The following is a 21225-nucleotide window of genomic DNA, read 5'->3' on the forward strand; positions in this document are numbered from 1 at the left end:
AAGGTGACCAAAATAAGACATCTTGTTTAAAAGAAAATTACAGTATTATTCTGCATAAGCTGTTCAACTACTTTTCAGAGGTGGAAAGAGCTTGTCAAACGCTTTCAGATTCCTTCATGGTGAACCATTCCTCACTGGTTCACCATGGGCCTAGTATTGTGGCTCATTCAGGTCCAGTGCAGCCCATCTGATAAGCCATCCCTCCAACCTTGAATTTGAATGTGGGCTGTCTGAAGGAGACTGTAGAATAGGTGTTGTCCGTTCATACAATGTAAGAAAAGATGGATCATCCAAATAGACTAAGTGAATATCAAGAAATATTTTATTGTACACGTAATCAAAGTTTTAAAAAACAGACAAGAAGGAGCAAGGGACAGATTTATGTAGCATTGCTTAACTATGCAGAGTACAGAAATACAACTAGTAAAGACTGAGCACATACTAATATCCTTTGCTCTCCTTCCCTGCTCCCAGTGAAAGAGGTTATACAAGCAATATTAGTAAAGCTTCAAATCAAGCTTTCTCAGTAACTGTGCACTTGAGCTGACATAGTTGGAAGTATGTTCAGTTTCATGAGAGTATGTGTACTCAAAAGAGTTGTTTATAAACCACAACACCATCTCTTTAGTGGTTTGTAAGCATTACTTGTTTAACACCAAGAATATATTTAAATGACTAATGACTTAGCAGCCATGACTGTCTTGCTATATCTGAACACTATATATTTAAGTATATCAATTATAGAAAATAGATTCCTTAGGTTTAAGAATATGTAGTAGAGAATATATTATTTACTGTCAAAACCTTAATGTAAGATAAGTGGTTGTCAAGAAGTGGAAGTATTCTCAAAAAAGGGGAAGGAGCTGCATGCTGATCTGGGACATGTTGACTAATCAGAACTAAAAAAGCTGAAGCTCAGGAGTACTGTCTGCAAAGGAGTTATTACGCTTCAGTGTAATTGGTGTAGGAGTTTCAGAATGCTTGGTTTAAAAAGAAAACAAAAAACCCAATTCATCCCACATCTACACTAAGCTTCCAGCTTAACACACAATCCTTGCTCCTCCTTACCACAGCACGGTAGTATCTTAAACAGCTCTATCCATGTAAGCAGTGTCCTGCCTTACACCCCGCAAGAAAGAAGTCTCCCATTCTCTTCCAAAATCGAATAGGAAGAAGTCTGAAAGTGAATGCAGAGCATTATCAGGGCTTACTTACTCCCTTCAAACACTCAGCTTTCTTCCTGGTTTACAAGGGTGAAGGCCTTCACAGCAGAAAGCTGTAACGTTTTCTAGTACAAGCTGATTTGCTCTCAGTAAGAAGAAATAAACCTTTACCAACAAATGTAAGCTGTACAGCATGTATCAAGGGATGAATCAGATCAGTTTGAAGGGTGCTAAATCCTAAACTGAAAGCAAGACAATTTTTGGGGTTGACACAAAAGATAGATGTGTTCATTTTTCACTGGCTTAACACACTTGGCAAATTAAATGACTCCTAGCAAAACTTCTGGAGAAGGGCCAGGGAAAGGTAGACAAAGCCAGATCCAAGATAACAGTAACAACCATATTCTGGATTTTAATGTCCTTTTGAAGACTATCAGCTTTTTGGCTTAAAACAGAAGAGAATCATGGTTTAGTACTTATACCATGATCTCCACATACTTTAGCCTATAGCATGGTCCGATGCAGATTATCAGCATCAAGTTAGACAACCAGGGCTTGAATTCACTAACACTCATAGCACCACTTGATCTTTGCTGCACTAAAGTCAGTCTAACCCTCTAGTCCTCTGCCAGAAAATGCCTGCTACCTTTGACAGTTGTACAGTACTACCTACTCTGGGCCAGCTGACCTACCCACATTTTGTCTTCACAAATATGCATCTCTTTTCAGAGAAATCTAAATAGCTCTAAGCTTAGAACTCTGACATGTGACCCGAGCTTTTGTAGTTCTCTTTTCAGTACTCACAAGTAGGAAATTCATACAACTGATAGACCAATTTATTGCTCTTCTCAGTTATTTCCTGTATATGCCAAATACCGTTTTTAAAGCCTCCCAGTTCCTCTTCATACTTCTCAGCTTTAAAACAGGGAAGGACTGGTACAGATCTTACAATTAACAGACTTGGGTGCAGGGCAAAAAACAGCAGCTGTTCTGTATCTCAGTAACTACTGCTTTGGGAAGGCTTGGTATTTATCAGTTTTAGGCAACACCAAGGCAGTATTTAAATGTATGCTGTGTTTTAGCAGAGACAGGCTACCTACTATTAAAGAAACATCAGCCTTTCCACAGGAAAAAGTCTCTAAGGCTTAGCTGGCCAATTTCTCTTAGCCATAACATTTAACAAGGCAGATTTACTTAGCTTCCCATTCTAACAGCATTACAGAATTGTCAAAGCATACAGCTCATACCAATGGCCTGTCTTTAAAACAGAGTAGCTGGGCTGCACATTTTAGGAGGACCTACAGAAGTTTGTTAGCTATGCTAAAACTCCATTTAAGAACCTAGAAGTGTCTGAAGAATTACCAACTACTTAAACAGCTGTCCCACAGAAGCGATTTCACTGGTGACTGAATTTGAAGACAAACACTACAGGAAAGTCAATAAAGGAAATCTTGTATGCTCAAAGGTTCTCTTACTATCTCACCTGAAAGAAGCTACCTGCCACTTTGAAGTATTTCCTCCTTCCATAGGAATAACCAACATACCTTTTGGAGGCAGTATAAACAGAGACTGCTCAAAAGTATTTATACAGAATTGCTTTTTGGAAGAGAGAATAAGTTACTTTACTACTTGAACAAATTGAATGTACTATACTCATTTTACTCTGATAAGTTTAAGCTACAAAGTATCTGTACAAGATATATCAGCAGAGATAGCACATTGTTAACACTACATATAAATCAAGTAACAACAGGTCCTTTCATCAAGGTGTCATATTGCAGGTAAGCCATTTTACAGTAGTCCAAGAGGTTGTGAAACTGCACTTCCGCACCAAGGAGATTCCTGGTGAGCCCAACAGAAAAGCTGTGCTCTATAGAGGTGACTGTCCATCCTGGAACAGCAGCAGGAGAAGAATCAAGCAACCAGTGTTTGCGGTAATATTCTTAAGAAGGATTCCACTCATTGGGTGCATATTGCTGTACATAAGGTGCATAAACCACCTGTCAGGTATTAGATCAACGTGAAGAGAAGCCAGTTGCAAGGCTGCAACCAACTACTGGCGTCATGTCCCAGATCTAGAAGAAAACAATGTGGAGAATTATATAGCAACAAAAAGACCTAAGAGATATTTCTCTAACAGGCACAGAAGCAGACAAAGACTTCTCTGGACATGAGGTAGTAAATCCTGTTTAAACTAGATTTGAGGAGGACAAGGAGGTATACCAGCCTTACAAAGCAACTGCCAAACTTCAGGCTCAGAAAAATCTACCTTCTAGCAGTTCTCTGGAGGTCTGGTCTAAAAAAATCTGTGCTATGCAGTTTGATACAAACATACTTATAAAACAACAGAGACAGCCTGGAATTCGGTTCAGGCTAGCATGGAAGATGCATAACTTAAATGTAACAAGATTCTACATCAGTCTGATTCCCAAGTCACTGTTTCATAAAAAGGACTTTTAGTGGCAATGCTCCAAGAGGTAAGGAAGCTCAGAGCCTGCACTTTTTATCATGTCTACATCTTTAAGATCACTGGCAGATTCTGCTATTGCTGATACCTGCTTTGTTTGTCCAGAAGACACCAACAGTAATCATTTCTGACAGCTAGACTCTATGCAGTAGGCTTGCAAGTAATTTCCTTATTCAGTTGCATAAAGGACAGTCTGCAACAGATCTGATTCTTGCTACACAGAACAGTTGTTGGAAAGAAAAATGTAAATACAAACATCAGTTTTCTACTAAATTTCTCTAGTGAATGGAGGGAAGAGGGAATCGAATACCTTCACAATCCGATCACTCCCACAAGTGACCATTAGTCCTCTGGAGATGTCCATGGACATGTGTGAAATGTTGTGCTTTCCTTCATGAAAGGTTGCCAGGGAAGTACGGCTGCAACAGAACAGTTCAAACAAAACTCAGCCATGAGATGAAGTCTAATGACACCATTACAGCAGTGGAAAATGAACTTCCAAGAAAAATCTTTAAGTCCGGAGAACTGCAGTGCCATCACCAAAGAGGAAAGAATTAAATCAGTGAGTCGTGTTAAAGCACTGCATGTATAGTTATACAGGTGTGACAATTCCTGACCTTCCCTGCCTGACTGTTAAAAATGCTAGAGCAGAAGTGGGAAATAAGCTAAGTAATCGGTACGCTTCCTCACTGCATTTTTACCTGCTGACTACTGTGAGTAAGGTAGGGCACAGCAGCTCCTTTCCAAAAATCTTTTTGGTATCAAGATAAAAAGAGTGCTCCTTCATAACTCTGCCTAATGAGACAGTAAATGATGTCTAACCCAATTTGCTAGCACAGGAAAATTACATTGGGCTGTGAAAAATACTGTTGAAGAAACAATTTTAAGTATACATAAACCGATGCATACACAGTCTGGCACCTGTGATGCATTATCAACCACCATTCAGCAATTTTATGTGCAATCAGTAGCCCTCATCTACAAAGAAATAGAGATGAATTTGTTTCAACCCTAGATCTGAGATCACGAAAAAGAATAAACTGGATATGAGAGCTTTAATATCACATCTGGTCTAAATCCACTTGCAAAGATAGTTGAGGAATCTGCCATTTTACTGCTTTGAGTGCCCAAAGCAAAGGCAGACTATTAGCAGAGAGTCAGCTTAGAATATCTGCATTACACTACATGAAGAGGGATAGCAAACCAAAGAGTTTCAGCACTTCGGCAGCATCACTTAAAGTATTACTCCTTAATACTCACTCTTCATCCTTGATTGACTCAAAACAGGAATCACAGACACGGACCTGGAACTCAAATCCCATGATCGGGTAACTTGACCGTTTGGTACTGCACTTGCCACATACTGCTTGTCCACATTTTCTGCAGTGATGCTTCACGGAAGAAAATAAGAGACAAACCAAAAAATCATTGCATTGGACCACTTGATCATTTTATCAAATGTTTGTTGATTAACAACATGCAAGGGAATTATGGGGAATTGTGTGCTACTTTACACAACACTTAATATTTGTCCATAGCTCCAGTGCATTGAAGAATTCAGAAAAATCCAACTGAGGACTCCCAGCACAGCCTTCTTTGCCCAGTGCTGTAAGTTTGATGCAATACTTCTCATAGAATTAGAAAGTTTCTTAGCATTATCCAGAAGCTGTGATTTCTCAATAAACACTCACTTCAAAGCAGCAGAAATACCAGCAGTACAGAAGATCTAATTGTGTTAGTGATTTTCTGTTTGCATTTTGCTTAAGTGTTGAAGTACAGCTAAACACTCAAATGAGTGATCTCACCTGTCTCAACCCTAATGTCTTTGTGTCCCACATTTGCTTTATATTCCAGAAGAAAGGCTGTTCACATTTCTGACAGGAATCACTTTCTAGCCACTGAGGAGCCTACAAAACAAAAGACATGAAAGCAATTAGAATTCTCTCAGCCAAGGAAGTTTATTTTAAGAACGCACAGTGAAGTTTTACTTGGAAAAGTGCCATCTCATCTCTGGATATTAACACAGTAGATTACCTAGGGTACAGTACACAGGAAGCTAGTACAAAATACAAACAGAATCTCAAGTCCTACAGTTTATTACCAAGAGCTACACACCTCCTACACTTTTTAAGCCTGAAGCTGTATGTGATAAAAAAATAAATTGAAAGATTCCAAGACTGCAGCTTTGGCTGCCTCGATGATTTCCAGTGCCTTGTATCATCTAAGCTGTAACAGCTACAAGGCAGTCACACTCCTCTCTCTACAGGGAATTCCAGAAGTAAATTCTCAAAGCAATGATCTTTTTTGCTTCCTCAGGATCACAGTTTAAAATAATTAAGAAATCATATGCATTTTCCATCCTGTCCACATTTTCATGAAGCATTTCTCCTATCAGCACATAATTTTCTTGACATAAATGATCTATGCCAAATGAAAATAGGGCTTTCTACACATTCCAGCACACTCGGATACTTTAAGGGATAGAATGAGAGACAAGAATTTTTCTAGCACATAGACTTGAACTGGAGCATGTATACCACATACAACTTTCAGCAGCTAATAGGAAACTCTCCCTGAAACCTGACAGCAGGAAAGCTGGAACAACCATGTAGATCTATCCTTAGTTCACTTACATTCATTATTGATAATAATAAAAACAATAACATTGACAGTTACACCATCTCACCATAAACATTTATTAATACCAAATGTCCAGTTTGTAGACCTTCAACCTTGATTATATCCCCATTCTTTCACCATACTAGGGGAAAATATTGTAAAGGGTGGAAAGAGGGTACAAGGAAAACAGACTGGGTAACAGATTAAGAAAAGCCATGTCAGCCTCCAAAGAGGAAAAACTAAAGTATATCTTTTACCAAGAGCATGATCTTACCTCTTCTCGGCTGATATCCATGTTCCAAACCGCAATTCCTCCATCAGCTGAGCAAGACACCAGCTGCCGTGTCAGTTGAATGTAACAGATAGCCTGCACCTTGTCACTGCAAACAGAGCACACGTTATTTATCAACAGGCATTTAAATCAAGCTTAGTTTCCAAGAAAAGCCTGATTTATCACTGTAAACTCACCTAGAAAGACAAAGTTGATTTCCATACACTTTTTGCTAAGCCTACATAGAGCTATAATGAGTGAATTGATGCTACCATGTAAGCACTACTCTACCATCAGGATGTTCACTAGAACAGTGTTCCTGTAGGCTTGACCAGAATACCAGTTACAGCTCCATATTAACATTTGCTGGCAGAAAGCACTGACAGTGAGCAGAGTGCAGTTTGCCTTAGAGCGCAGGTGCAAACTGTGTTAGCAAGGAGAACCACTTACCAAAACAGAGACAACTGGAAAAATCAAGAGAAATGATTGTTTCAGGATAAAGTTAGAAAGCAGATGGAGCTTCTACTTTTGCTAATAAACCACTCTAAGTCTGTAGTTGCAAAGAAAAGCATGCAGTCACCAGTAAGACAGACAGCTGAATCCTGAACGGTGTAATGGCAAAGTGAAAGTCAATCCAAATAAACTAAACAAGTATCTCAAGAAGTATTAAAATATTTTGCAATTTTAAAAAAGAAAAGCCATTCTGCTTTTCAGAACTTACTTTCCCATTCAATATGAAGTGTGATGCTAAGTGAGATGTTAGATGAGAAATTAATAGTGTTATTAGTCTTCACCAGGATACATGATGCATTAGTCAGACCTCCAGTCACTGATGCTAGTTACACTTTTGTAACCAGTAGTCTATTATTAGTTCCTTAGTCATAGAACTAAATCCTCAAGATTTAACAACAGTTCTAGGACTAAGGCCTAGAGTCTTGATCAAAGGTGGATGGAGGCATCTACAAATTACTCAAGAGGAGAATATGCACCAAACAAATTCATCTTTAAACATAAAGAAGGTCCCTATAACCACTGCGTTTCTAAGTAGAACGTATTTTCAGTGGTGAACTGCCAGTCAGATTGAATTAAGGCCCTAGATTTAAGAGAAGCAACTAGTGTTGTCTCTCTAAAAATACTGATTAAACACAGACAACTACATAATCCACAGAACAGTGGAGATGTAACATGCTTTTATGAAATCTAGAAACCCACTCCAATAATTTAGTTTATCACCTCACAGATCCTCACAAGTAATTCAGTTAAGGAATTACAGTACAGAAGCATGCAACTTTTATGTAAAGTTCAAGCAATGTGAGTGAAGACTACTTTTATGTCATGTTCTCATTATTCATGGTTTAGAAACACCAAGCATGACCAAAAAATGTTATTAGTAAGCACTTTCCTAGTACTAATTATCCTCCTTTCCTTCAGATGTCATCAGTTATGGAAAAAGTTCTCTTTGCTATTCACAAAGACTTAAACATTTTGCCATGCTATTTAGTCTTCCTAGGACTCTGTTTGTTACAGAACATTCAGAAAAGACAAGACACCATTACATACTGATGGCCCTGGAGCAGCAATGTTCTCCCTTTCCTTCCACCAATATCCCACATGATAATGCTGTGATCAGAGGCACCCGAGAAGAGCAGTCGTTGAACAGGATCCCACCACAGGGAAGTAATACTCCCTATGAAAGAACATTCTGAAGTTAAGTCTAAGGGAATAAGTGCTGTTAAAATGAAACCTGACATATTCCCCTACTACAACAGCAAATACTAAAAGCCATAAGGCAAAGGACAGCATGCAACTACAAGAAGTAATCTTGCTAGAGAGGCAAAGACTGGTGACAGAACAAAACCATTCTGAAGGAGAACGTTAAAAGCAAAGCATATTTCAGAAAGTTTGAAAGTTACCAGTTTTCTGCCATGTACAGTGTGTCTGCACAGTTTTAAGAGCTGGCAGGTTGTTATGTGATCTCTGAAAGGTGAAAAGTGTTAAAGCTTTCCAAGCAGAAACTAGTATCCAGAATACAGTAAGATGTTCAGTCAGCGGTTACAGACTCAGTGCACAGTATTCACAGGCAAACCAAGCCCATCACATAACTATTTTTAGACATCCTTCCCTTTAACTAAAGCACCCTTCCATTGCTCAGTTGTTATCAAGTTTTGTTAGTCTGAAAGCAAGATGAAAAGTAATTACAGCCCAAAACATTTCCTTTCAGCTCACTGTAGCAAGAGATCTGTCTTGTTTCTCTTAGGACTATTATCGTTTTCAGACTGACCCATTTGGGAGTAGTTATCTCAGAGAACAGCAACCACCTGTTCTGTACAAGGCAATTTAAATGTTATTTTCAGCATTACACAGTGTGGCCTACTAAGTTCAGAGAATTCTGGAAGTTGACTTTTGAAGGATAAGCTCTAAAGCCATTTAAACTGCAAAGTAAACAGTGCTTGCTTACAAAGTCACAGTTAAAGCTAGCACTGGAAAGGAAACAAGTCAAAGTAAGATCTCTGAAGTCTCACATGCGCAGATTATTCAGAGAACTAGCTGCCATTCAGGTGTAGAGTTACCAGGACTAGGGGATATTACAGAGACACCCAGGAAATAGGCTACACAACCTGTTTTGCTTTAAGAAGGGGAAAAAAAATGGAAGAGTTCAAATTACACCAACGTAAGAAAAACCTGTTTCTGTCTCTCTAGTTTAACCAGCTTTTATACTAGATCAGTTCTTAGTTTTCAGGACCACAGTACTCTTAAGTAATTTATGTATAAGCCAAAGTTGTCTGCCATGCAGTCATGCAGACAGGCTTGGAAGCTCAATGCAACTCAACAGATAGAATATGCATTACAACATCCAGACATGCTGCTTCCAGACTAACAATCCCATCTATCAAGGAGATGCATTTGAATACAGACTGCTGTAAAACATACAGAGGAGGTAAAGCAGAGCCAGGAGGATTATCTTGCACTTAACTGAAGCAATCTGAAACTGCTTGAAAGCAGAAGATGCATTTATCATTTGAAAAATTCCAATTTGCCTTTCCTACTCAAAACCAACTTTGTCATTTCACAGTCACCTGCAAAGCAGGAGTCTACCCAGCTTTAGCAAAGTCTACTCTATACTTAAAGCTATTAGAAAAGAGTCTTTTCCAATGGGCCAGATACTCACGACAATGTAAATTCACCCCTTTTCAAATGCAAATCAGTCAGCCGATACTGAAAGTTGTCAGTATCACAGTAGTTACTGTGTCATTTCCCTCAGCACATCAGTAAATTATATGTTCCTTCCATAAGCCTGCGCTCTTGCCTTAATCATTACTGCAGATGATGGCTTCATATCATGTTACAGACCACTTGGTTCTTCATGCTCTTCATCTGATAAAGGCTACAGGAGACATTTCTCTTTGATTTTAGAAGGCTCTCAAGATCTTTAGCATAGTTTCTGCTGAACATAGGAAATCACAAACTAAAATCTCTTAACTGAATGACCAGAACAGGAGGGACCTCACTGGAAAGAATTAAACAGCTTTTTAGTATCTAAAGATTTGGGCTTGCTCGAGCTACTTTTAAGTATTTTATTAACAATAGAACTGCAGGGGGAAAAAAAAGAAAGAAAAAAAAAGAAAAAGCAACACATTCTAGTTCTTTCTCTGCAGCGTTAAGGAGACTAAAGTTTTTAAAGGTGGCCATCTAGTGGATAAGTTGCACTTAACTGAATGCATGTTTATTTTCTCATCTACAATGAAAGAACTTCTAAGTGCACACAGGATTAAGATTTCATCCTACAGCAAGGATGCATCTGTTCTTTAAGAAGTAGTTAACTTATGCAGCTTTGAAAATGTTCTGATTGCTATGCTGTACTATTTGTTTATGAAATATGTATCTTTAAGAGCTGCACATCCAACCAAATGTCTCATCCTGGTTTACAATAAAGCATTATAACCTGGGTCAACTGGTATCAAGAGAAAAGAGTTACTTTACCTTCATGCCCTTTGAGTGTTGTGATAATTGAGCATGTGTTCTGCTCAAGCTTCAGGAGAGTGATCTGTCCAGAATAATCGCCAACAAACGCGTATCGAGTTTCATGATCATATCTGAACACCAATCAAGGAGAAACTTCGTTTGTTCTTAGAAGTATTTTAAGAGATTGAAACACAGCTTACATATCAGCTACAAAGTCAAAACAAACTGGAAAAGAACGTCTTAGTATGCCAGATAAACATTTATATAACTACTTCTAGGAGGGCTGGAAGCTGTATTAGCTTAATACTTTCCATTTCTCTCTTCTCACCCTTCCATACATAAGCAAGTAAGACAGTATGGAAAACAACAGATACAAGCCATTGGAGAAGCCATTAGGTAACCCATCCCATCATTTAAACCATTTCTAGCACATATTTACAAAACATACTTGTGATCTTCCACAAGAGATGCCTTAGACTACTTGTTGTATTATTACAGAGCTCCCAGCAGAACTACTCAATTGGTCACTGGGTGCTACTCAGATTTAGATCTACTAATTGCCCCTATAAATTCTCACACCCCCAGAACAGAAAAACTAAATTCAAGGATGTTGACCAACCACTGCTAGTTTACCTTACACGTAGAAGCATATTCCCATTGTTCTAACTAATTAGAACAAGAGATCATCAAATTTACGTTCTCTGCTCTCCACTTTCAAGCTTCCTGATGCAGGTCCTTGAACACACAACTGAAGACTGAATAGTATTTCAGAAGGGGTTCTGCCATGAAATGCTGTCACAAAAGCCACAATACGTCCTAATAGAATCTATTAACAACGTCATACATTTTGCACCACAACAATTTTCAGGTATTCCATTCTTCTTACTACGCAACTAATGTCTCCTAAAACTGAAGGAGAGGGGAAGCTGGATGGAAACAGACCATTTTCCACGTCTAGAAGATGTGTGCTATTCAGGAAATAAGAACTAAGAAAAATCCCACACATCTGACACCACAAAACCCAAGAGTGGTATATTAACTCACGTGTCCTTTTGGAGCCACACACACAAAAAAGCCCCACAAGCGGCTGCTAGCAATGTAGCCTATTCTCCACAACAGAAAATACTAATTTTAAGAAGTCAGAGTGCCAAGAAGTCCACCACAAGCAAAATAGCAGAGATTTTGCAGCCTAATAGCACTCTGAAATCTCTTAAGCCTGCAGAAATCTTGAGACAAACAAGTCACTTTCAACAAATCCATTAAGTTCCCAAATGTGTGATCCTTTCCTCGTCTAGGAATTTCATGCTAGCACAATCCCTGCTAATCCGGTAAAGAAGAGGCACTCTGCTGTGTTCTTCAGAAGCTTACATATAGGATCATTAATAAATGAATACCAAGGATTCTCCTGATAGAGAAATCAAGCAACTAGCACACACATCAGAAAGCCAGTTCTTCCAAACTGAAGTCAAATGCCTGATCAATTTGAATGTGTTTTCAAATGCCACAGTCTTCAGTGAAAATTTACTTTGATCTTGATAGAAAAGGACATATGCTTTTCTCTCCATAATAAACTGTTCCAGTATTTACAGTAGTGTTAACCGGAAAACCCATGGCATTCAGTGAAGCTCTGAAGCATCAGACTGTTATGTGAGCTAGCTAGGAACAAACTGAGCTAAACAGAATACTTTTTCAGTTTCTGGGCACCAATCGTTTACAAAGGATACTGTAGACATGAAGCCCATGAGGTGAAGTAATGTCTCCCCAGCATGCTCCCACTCCTGGTACACATCCAGCTGACGCACTTGTCATGACCAGTGCTAATAACCCACTCTGATGTCAGGCAGAAGGTAATAGCAGACACTCGATTCTGATGAGCTGTGGGAAGAAAAAGATTCTGATTAGTTTTTCCTAGAAATTGACATGTTCTTTGCAGACAGACAGAGGTCAAAGATGATATCTCAGCAATCTTATACCACCACATAATAATTGCCTATAGGCTAATTCATAAGGCTAGAATTGTCCTGTTCGGTATATGCCTTATATATAGCTTAAGCGAGTCAAACATGCCAGTCAGCTAACTTAAGCCTTTCTCCTACAGAGGGAAGAGTTGAGTTCAGCCCAGATACCTGAGATGCTCTGATTAAGTAGCAGGTAAACCCGCAGCTCTAATTAGGAAGCAAGGACTCATAGGGAATAATGTAGTACATCTAAAAAGCTTAAAAGTTTTAAGTGCCTCTTAACTTATCCCAGGGGATCTATACTCAGACTCATTATTTTAAGCACCTGAAAGTCTAATCCATAGCATTCAAACTGGTACCGATGACAACAATCGAATCCCACTAGTTTTGCTTAGAATGCTACCACTAAGCAAGAAGTTGCATGAGCTTTAGAAAGAACTCTCTCTTGACCTCTAAGATGTAACTATTCTATTACATGAATTGACAAGTCATCTACTTCAGGATAAAGGCAGTCTTGTTGCTTTAAGAACAAGGCCTTGTTCTTGTAAGCAAGAACATTGCTTCTATTGGTGTCAGGGAGTCATAAGACATGCTGTACTTTGTTCCACTACATCAGCTGTAGCTCTTAAAGAGTTTCCATCAGGCCTTCTACATTATTGTTCCAATTTTAACCAGCAATCATGTTTTAGATTTCTTTCTATAATCTTCATAAACCCTAAAATAATCCCTATTTCCCACATGCCAGAAAAGGTCTTTTTCACCCCTACTGCTCTCCCAAAAGGCAGAGACTCTCACCTTTATCTAGAAATAATCTAGCCCAGAAAATACAGAATAGAACTTGTAAATATCAATGCACACCTTTAAAAAGCTCTTACCCTACACATTGATGCAGTACAGCTACTACACTTCAAGAGTAACATCTGAACTTGTTAGATCCAGTTCATTACATGTGCAAGCTAATGATGCATTGAGCTCTGGTAATGACTGCAATTCAGACTCAGCTGACTGAAGATTACTCAATAACCGTGTTTATCTTATGGTAATTACTCCCAACTAAGTGACAACTGGAAGAGTATTTGAACTTTATAAATCTCTGACGCTGCCCAGTTTCTCAAGCATTTTAGAAGCTCCTCCTTCATACATACATGAGTGTAGACACCGGTTAATAGTTTACCTGGATAGGTCTTCACAAAGTTCATCTTGTTGAAGTCCTCTGAAATATGAAACTCCTAAAATCAAAGAGGAACTGTTAGCAAAGATGTTGCAGTGACACTGGAATGAGCAGTACGCAAAAAAAGAGCAATAACCTCACAGAACAGAATTTGCATAGCAGCAGTTTCCTCAGGCTGAAGCACAGCACACTGATACGCCAGCTGCAAATTACAGCTAGTATAATAACATGCATTTTTACCATGGCATATTTTCTGAGGAAATACTACAGGAGGAGATGAGATCTCATTAACCCCCAGCAGGAACAAACAGAACTCCACCTTGCTGTATTTTTGATTTAAAGATCTGAGACTTCATAATGAAGAGAAATTTAAATGAGAGTATCTTCTATTTGATCCATTGGAATACACAGAATGTTTAGTTTTAGCTTAGTGATAGTTAACTATTTGTATTTCTGACATTCATTTAATACTCCATCTCCTTATAGAACGCTTCTTATTTTGACCTTATCTTCAAAGAGAAACCACTGAAACATCTGAAAGTCATGGGACTTCCCCTCCTTTGCCAAGAAAGATGAGAAGAATAAAATCTTGCTTTCTATTCTGCTGTATGTACCCACTCTCCAGGAGCAGAAGTGAAATTACAGCTGGCATACAGCAAAACAGAAAGACTACTTCTCTAGATGAAGAGAAAGACGGACATTTCTCTATGCATGCAAGAGATAATGCACTGAACCTAACCCTGCCTCTCAGACTTCCAGGACTAACATTGAAATTTCAACATCATGAAAAGGCCTGCATCAAGCCAATTCAGAGAGACACATACAACTAGACACTGGGAGATCAATACTTCTGAACAGATGCAAGCTAGCTGCAACACAGTCCCTGTTAGTGTACAACAACGGCGCTTCAACCAACTTAATACATTCCTTGAAATAATTCCCTACAAAGCATAATAATCCAGTCTCATTGCTACACTAATGCCTCAGTGATTTCTTGATGCTAGCTAGCTCACATCTAGACAGGAAAATCCTTCTTTGCTGTCCTCCAATATGATACTCAGGTAAACTGTCAAGGAGTTCAGACATTTAGTAATAACTGCATTGCAAAAAGAAGGGAAAGAAAACAAATTATCAGCTGCCAGCAACACTTGATGTTCCCAGACAATCTAAGCAATTCTTACCCACATAGCCAAAAAAGTCAAGCAACTTACCATGATGGCTCCATTATCCTGGCCTACAAATATTCGCCTGCTGTCATGATGATAAGCCATGGCCGAACACGGAGCTGTCAAAAAAAGAGCAAGCCCACTGAAGTTGCTTAACTTGAAAATTACAAGAAGAATACAGTGTTCTAAACCAATACCATCTCCTCTAACATCCTCAGAAAACACTGCCTGAAGTGTATTTAGAGTTTTAAAGCTACAGGACAGGCTGGAACACTGCACTGATCAGGGACAAATCAATTACTACAGACATGGTTTATTCTGTAAAAACCTCTTTAGAGCTCAATTTGAACAGTCTATTTTGAGAACTGACAAATGGAACAACTGCTGTAGTTCAGACCAACTATCAGGACAACAAGATTACAGCTGGCATTTAGAATCCAGATCCTAGGCTACTCAGTCTACAGCTGAAAAGACAAGGAACATCAGGGAGACCAACTCTTTGGTTTTCACTTAACATCTGAATACAAATTACTTCAGAAATTATCATTCCAAATACTAATCTTTGATTTTACTGATGATTTACTTCATCGTTGCATTCTTTTTATACGTATGACAGGTAACTAGGCAGGAATTCTACATTAAAGAGCCTATAGTGAAACGTTCATGCTAGGTGATGCCTCGTACTGACACTCCAGATCTGAAGCAGCTACTCGATATTACTTTCTTAATTATCTAGATGTTTAAAAGTGATAAGAAATACATACCTTGGGGAGCAGAGAACATTCTTTCAGTTAACAGTCTGAAAAGTTTACCTATTCAGCTGATGAGCTATTTACCAGCATTTGAGACATCTTCAGCAGCAGACCCACACAGCAGTTTACCTGGTGAAGGATCTGGTTCATAACAGAACACAGCTAGTCTCAAATTAAAGCCTGAGGGAGAGTTGTTGCAAAGTTCCCAAACTGAAGCTCACCAAGTGAATCCAGTGCATGAAGAAAGAAGTATGCTACACTCGGCCATCACTTACCATCTGCAACATTTTACTTACATGACATGGTGTGATAGATGCTGGGCCAGTATTGTCCACTGTCTCTCTTCAGCCATACTCGTATTGTTCTGTGTTGCGGGAAGGACAAAAAGAAGACGGTTGTAAATGCATCACCAGTTTATTACTTAAATATCAGATACAAGAGAATCAGCCATGAAGTAGAAAGTTATCATCAATTAAACACAGCGCTACAGTAGACACAACTGAAGGGAACTTGCATCAAGAAATGAAGAGTGCACATGTAGATAGTGTTAAAAGTTATTATAGGTCTACTTGAGACTTCCTCTCCAAACTGCTGTGGGTCTTCTTTGTTACTATTTAAATTCAACTTCCTCATTCCTAAATGGAAGACTAAGTGATCTGTAAACACAGGCACCTGGAAACCATCTCAAGAGACTTCAAATCAGGGGTAGATTTACTAAACCACACTGGATCATTAGTAAGAGTTTAGCAACAAGAGTGTAGAAGACAACAAGTATCTTGCATCAGGACTAGAACTTTTCTGAACAGGTTGAATATGCAAAGGTAGCACTCTAATTTTGTAATTCCAATAAGAGCTTTCCTTTAAAAAACTACTCATAAAATAAAGCAGACAATACCTACATTCTTAATGTACAGGTACCCCCCTCTTCTAAAAAATGAAACCTTTGCAGCTGAGCACACACTGCCTCAGAACAATTAAGATTTTTAGCTTTTGAAAATACACTTTACCACCAGCTTCAGTGGCAAATGCGTATTACTCCAGTTCATTTAACACTCTGCATTAAGATTGTCTCTCAAAAACCATCACTTCCTCCTTACTCTAATTCATACTCTCATGGTATGGATTTACCTCCTGGTCAACAAGCTAACAATTCAGCCACCACTTCCCAGCAACATGCACCCACATCATCCTTACGATGCCAATGCCAACTGCAGCAGAGGCTTTCTCAAGCAGTTGAACAGCTCTACCATATTCAAACTAAACTGCTTGAAACATCTCAGACGGTAGCTTACACCCAAACTAATTCAACCCTACCACTTCTAGCCAAAACCAAGTAATTATTTTTGCTGTAAACAGACTAAGAGTTACTATAGCAATTGACACAACACGCTGTTGTTTTTTCCACAGTAAGCTTTGTTTCCTCCCAGTATTGTGATCAGCGGCACTGGACTGGGAATTAACACGAAGGAAGCAAGGATATGCTTTTTCTAAACAAATTTCTGAGAAGCATAATTTCCACAGTCATCATTAACAATACAGATGCTTCCTAAAGTTGACAGTCTAAGCAAACATTTGCCAAAGCCAGCAAAATTAACTTCTGAAAGCTTCTTACTTCAGTTCAAGTAAGATTTTAGACTCCACTAAATTCATGCATGCCAAGATAAGCAGTTAGACAGCTTGCTATCTAATTACATAAAGCTCTCAGCAAAATCTGAAGAGATTGCCTCACAGCAGCTCACTAACAGCACTCAGGATTCGACTTCTCAGTTCTCTCTCCTGCAGCCCCATAGCTGGGGCCGGTCTCCTTTTCCTGGAGAGAATTTGTTTGTGAAATACTAGTTCTAGCTCAAAGAATTAAGCAAGTTCTCCAATACTTCCACAGCCTCCTTCTACCACGAAACTGTTTTAACATGAGAACCACGGTGCTTCATAGTAATGCAAAACACAAAACCATCTTGAAGCAACACCGAATGTGAACAAGTAAGCACCAGATAGTGATGGAGAAAAAGTCTGAGGGTTGGACAGGGAGAAGAAAATCCTTCAGCATTCCTACAGCATTTGCGGCTCATGCAACGTGTGCAGCCCTCTAAAGCCAAGTGCACGTGTCAGGGAAAAAGAAGTGATGAAAGATCAGCAGGCAAATCCCAACTTGTTCAAGTACAAACAGCTCTAGAGGTTTCCATGCCACTACATCAGTCCCATCTTTCAAACACCTTCACACCTCTAACAACTGCCTTCCTACCTGAGATCAATCACTAACAGTTGGTTTTCTGGCAGAAACAGAAGAACTGCATTTTTCTGGCAATCAAAATAAAGTAAAGGTAGGTAGACTGCTATTGGCTGTTCCCAAAACAGCACAAGAAATTTGGTAGAACCACAGTGCAATGCCAGTTCAAGGACACACCAGGCAGCTGATGCTTTCTGTCGATTTCTGCTCATTAAAGCATTAGTTTTGACAAACATTCAAATCCCACAACTAGAAAAACTAACACTGCAATTTAAGCAGCAAATCCAATCCAACGGCAGCTGCTGACTGTCACAGAGCACTCAGGGATGCTAGAATTTCTACAGAGCCTGCTGGATTGCTATCAATACAGAACCTTCGCCTTGCCGCAGTGAGAGGCCCCTACCCTACCTTATTGTCCCTCAGCATCCCCTGCTACAGCTGGGAAACATGTATCCTGCCATTTGATTGCTGAGAACAAGGACACGCACGAAGGTCAAACGCAGAGATCTGACCATCACAGGGACATGCAGCCCACGCTCCTTCTCAAACCTGAGAAGCTACAACCAAACCAGCTGTGAGCAGCAACCTCAGCTACAGCAGGCTGAGCAATGTGCTGCAAGCAGCTCCAGATGTAGCCTGGGAGCTGGGGGCAGGCAAGATGCCTTCAGCATTGAGGTCATCATCCTTACCAGGACCCTTCTGAGAAAGCTTCACAGATGGTGAGTCCCCCAGCTGAAAATGCAGATAATCCTGCAGGTATTTCTGCCTCTTTTTGGGCTTCAGAGCTCACTAGATTTTTATTGGTATTCACGGACCTGCTGCGGTATTTTTGTATCCTCGAATAAAAATAGAACCATTATTTCTTAACATAGAAAATATCACTTGAAATAGAAAGAACTCCCACATTTCTATTGATGATAATCCACAACGTCCACAAAGGGTGTTTTCCTCACTAGCTAACTTGTAAACACATTCCTGCGACTGGTTATTCTGAAATGCTTGCCAGCTTTAGCCTATTAAGGTTTAATCGAAAGTACTTGGGCCCTACTGTTTTGGTATACAGCTCAATGGGGGTTGTATGTTCCAACTCTTTGCTTCCTGAACTCTGTATTGGCTCTCTGCTAGAAGCAGCCTCTGTTCTGCAGCATTAACACCTACACCCCGTTTTTATGGAACAAACGGGAGAGTAAAAAGTTGGATAACATGTTAAACTGTAGGTGGAAGATAGGTGAGTGAGTAGGCTTTGATGTACTGTGGGAGGTACCTCTGATTAAGGCAATAAAGAGCAGCAGCGTCTGAAAGCTTAAAGATCCCAGTGAGCTCCCTCAGCAAGGCAGGCTACAAGAACGTAACTTCCAAAGTGCAAAGCTTCTCTCAGCAATTAACACACACCAAAGGCAGACAGCAGCCTCTCTTCACCCAGCTCTGTAACCAGTATCAAAACATGCCCAGATAAAGATGCAGCTGCATTCTCAGCCCTTACAGTGTAATCTAAGCATGAAGGCTGCTAACCTTCAGCATTATACTTCGAAGGTTAAGCAGCAGCACTGTATGCTATGGGCCTCTGCCAGCCTGTACCACACAATTGCTTTTCAGGGTTAATGCTCCTCGTGGAGCCCATCAAAGCAAACTGAATGAAAGCATGTTAAGACTCAACCCATACTGCCCCTCAAAAGCCAATTACACCATGCACATACAGGTTGAATAAAGAAGAAATTGCTCGGTCTCATCCCAAACCTACTGTCTAAGACAGATTACAGTCAGTTTGGGGTTGTTTTTTCCTGTGGGAAGGACAGTGACCAAACCCAGAACCACTCAATGCATGCAAACATCTCTGCTTGCTGTGAATGAGGTGCAATGACTGCCTCTTGTTGAGCCACAGCAATGTGTACTGTTGCTTCAGAGGGTCAGAATTTAAACCCTGATGAATTTACATAGAGATTACTGACTGCAGAAAGCTGTTTACCTCTTTACGCAGCTGAAAATTGCATTTGGAGCCCTATGAAGCCCTGCTAAGTTGCAGAATCAATCTCCGAGAAGGCAGTTAGAGAAGCACTTATGCCTTTAATCCTCAGATCCTGCTAATGCTGTGCCGAGTGCTTCCAGCACCCATGAAGCTTGGGAAAGAAGACCAAGAAAACAGTGGTATAACCCTAACACTGGTATTCCCTCAGGACCAGGAGTTACCACTGCAGAGCACATCTTTGAAGGCCTATCACAACACTCACCCAACGTGAGAAATAATATTTTTTGGGAATATGACTCCAAATCCATCAGAAAACTACTCTCAAATCGCCTTTAGATGATGGAAGGACACCTTTGGCTTGGGTCATCCCAAACTTACGGGCTTTGAGCATGCAGCCACGAGCTCTTACTCCACTCCCAATGATTGACAGCTCATTTAAGAATGAAATGCGCTAATCATCATGGGGTAAATTAGAATACAAAGGCAGCGGGGAAGAAATCCAATTATCCCTTAAAGATCTGTTTTGTTTTTATTTTCCAACACATGATAAATAGAAATCAAAAGCAGAAGCTACTTGTTATGTCTGTCTTTTGCCAAATCAAACTACTTCTAAGTGCCTGCTTTCCACAAACCTCAGCTGGCACCTGTGAGCAAGTAATCCCAAGCATGCCAACTGCACAATACGATCTAATGACCTATTCGGAGATAGACCAGCACTCAGATTCCTCAGAAACGCAGATAACCAGTTTCAATAAGCACTAGGGCTGCCGAAGGAGCAGCCCCGGCCTCCCGCTGCCCCGTGCCGCTCCCTACCTGTCCTCACTGGCCGTAATAACACCGTCCTCCTTAGGGATGAGGAGCGCGGCGCTCACCACATCCTGGTGCCCCTCCACCTTACTGAGCAGCACGGGCCGGCTGCTCTGAGGCCGCGAGTGGATCTCGGCCGCCATGTTGGCTCGGCGCCCCTCAGCTGACGGCGCTCGGGCCGCCCCGCCCGGCCGAGCTGTGCCGTGTAGCGGCGCACACCGCCATGACGTCGTGTCCGGTGCGAGGCGGCCGTACAACATCGAGTAGAGGAGCCTCACCCGCCTCGTTTACTGTTAGTGCTACAGCGTGGCTGACAGAGGGCGCTGACACAACGCTCGGCAGCGAGAGCCAGGCCTCTGCTTCAATATCCGCTTCCATGTCAGACGTGGTTTTGTCAGGCTGCCCCTCTGCTGCCATCATCTCTCACATGGCAACAAAACGCAATGGAAGGTTCAACCTCTGCTGCCACACCACCAACATCCGCCTCTGACGTAATAAAATAGGAGGCATTACTTTCGGAGCAACCCTCGTACATGCACATTACATGCACCCCCAGGCAAGGTCTTAGAATGGCAATTATCCCTAACATGGCCTTAAAAGTGAAAATAGCGTTCATGGAGCTTCAGTACAATCTGAAGACAAAACCCAAAGGACAGCGCAGCACTAAGATTGTTAAAGGACAGCGCAGCACTAAG

The 21225-nt window shown here is 40.3% G+C and overlaps 1 protein-coding gene across 1 annotated transcript; it reads right to left on the reverse strand.

Annotated features, from left to right (window-relative positions):
- Positions 1 to 304: 304 nt before the first annotated feature.
- WDFY1 (WD repeat and FYVE domain containing 1) lies at positions 305 to 20748 on the reverse strand. Its single transcript, XM_015871322.1, has 12 exons — positions 20537 to 20748; positions 15827 to 15894; positions 14824 to 14897; positions 13616 to 13670; positions 12208 to 12358; positions 10502 to 10614; positions 8081 to 8207; positions 6524 to 6629; positions 5436 to 5537; positions 4891 to 5021; positions 3941 to 4049; positions 305 to 3238 (listed from the first exon to the last, which is right to left on the reverse strand). Exons 1-12 carry the CDS (start codon positions 20671 to 20673, stop codon positions 3179 to 3181), a joined length of 1233 nt encoding a protein of 410 aa, XP_015726808.1. The 5' UTR covers positions 20674 to 20748; the 3' UTR covers positions 305 to 3178.
- Between the last annotated feature and the right edge of the window lie 477 nt (positions 20749 to 21225).

This window comes from Coturnix japonica, chromosome 9 (genome assembly GCF_001577835.2).
Source record: "Coturnix japonica isolate 7356 chromosome 9, Coturnix japonica 2.1, whole genome shotgun sequence".
NCBI lineage: Eukaryota > Metazoa > Chordata > Aves > Galliformes > Phasianidae > Coturnix > Coturnix japonica.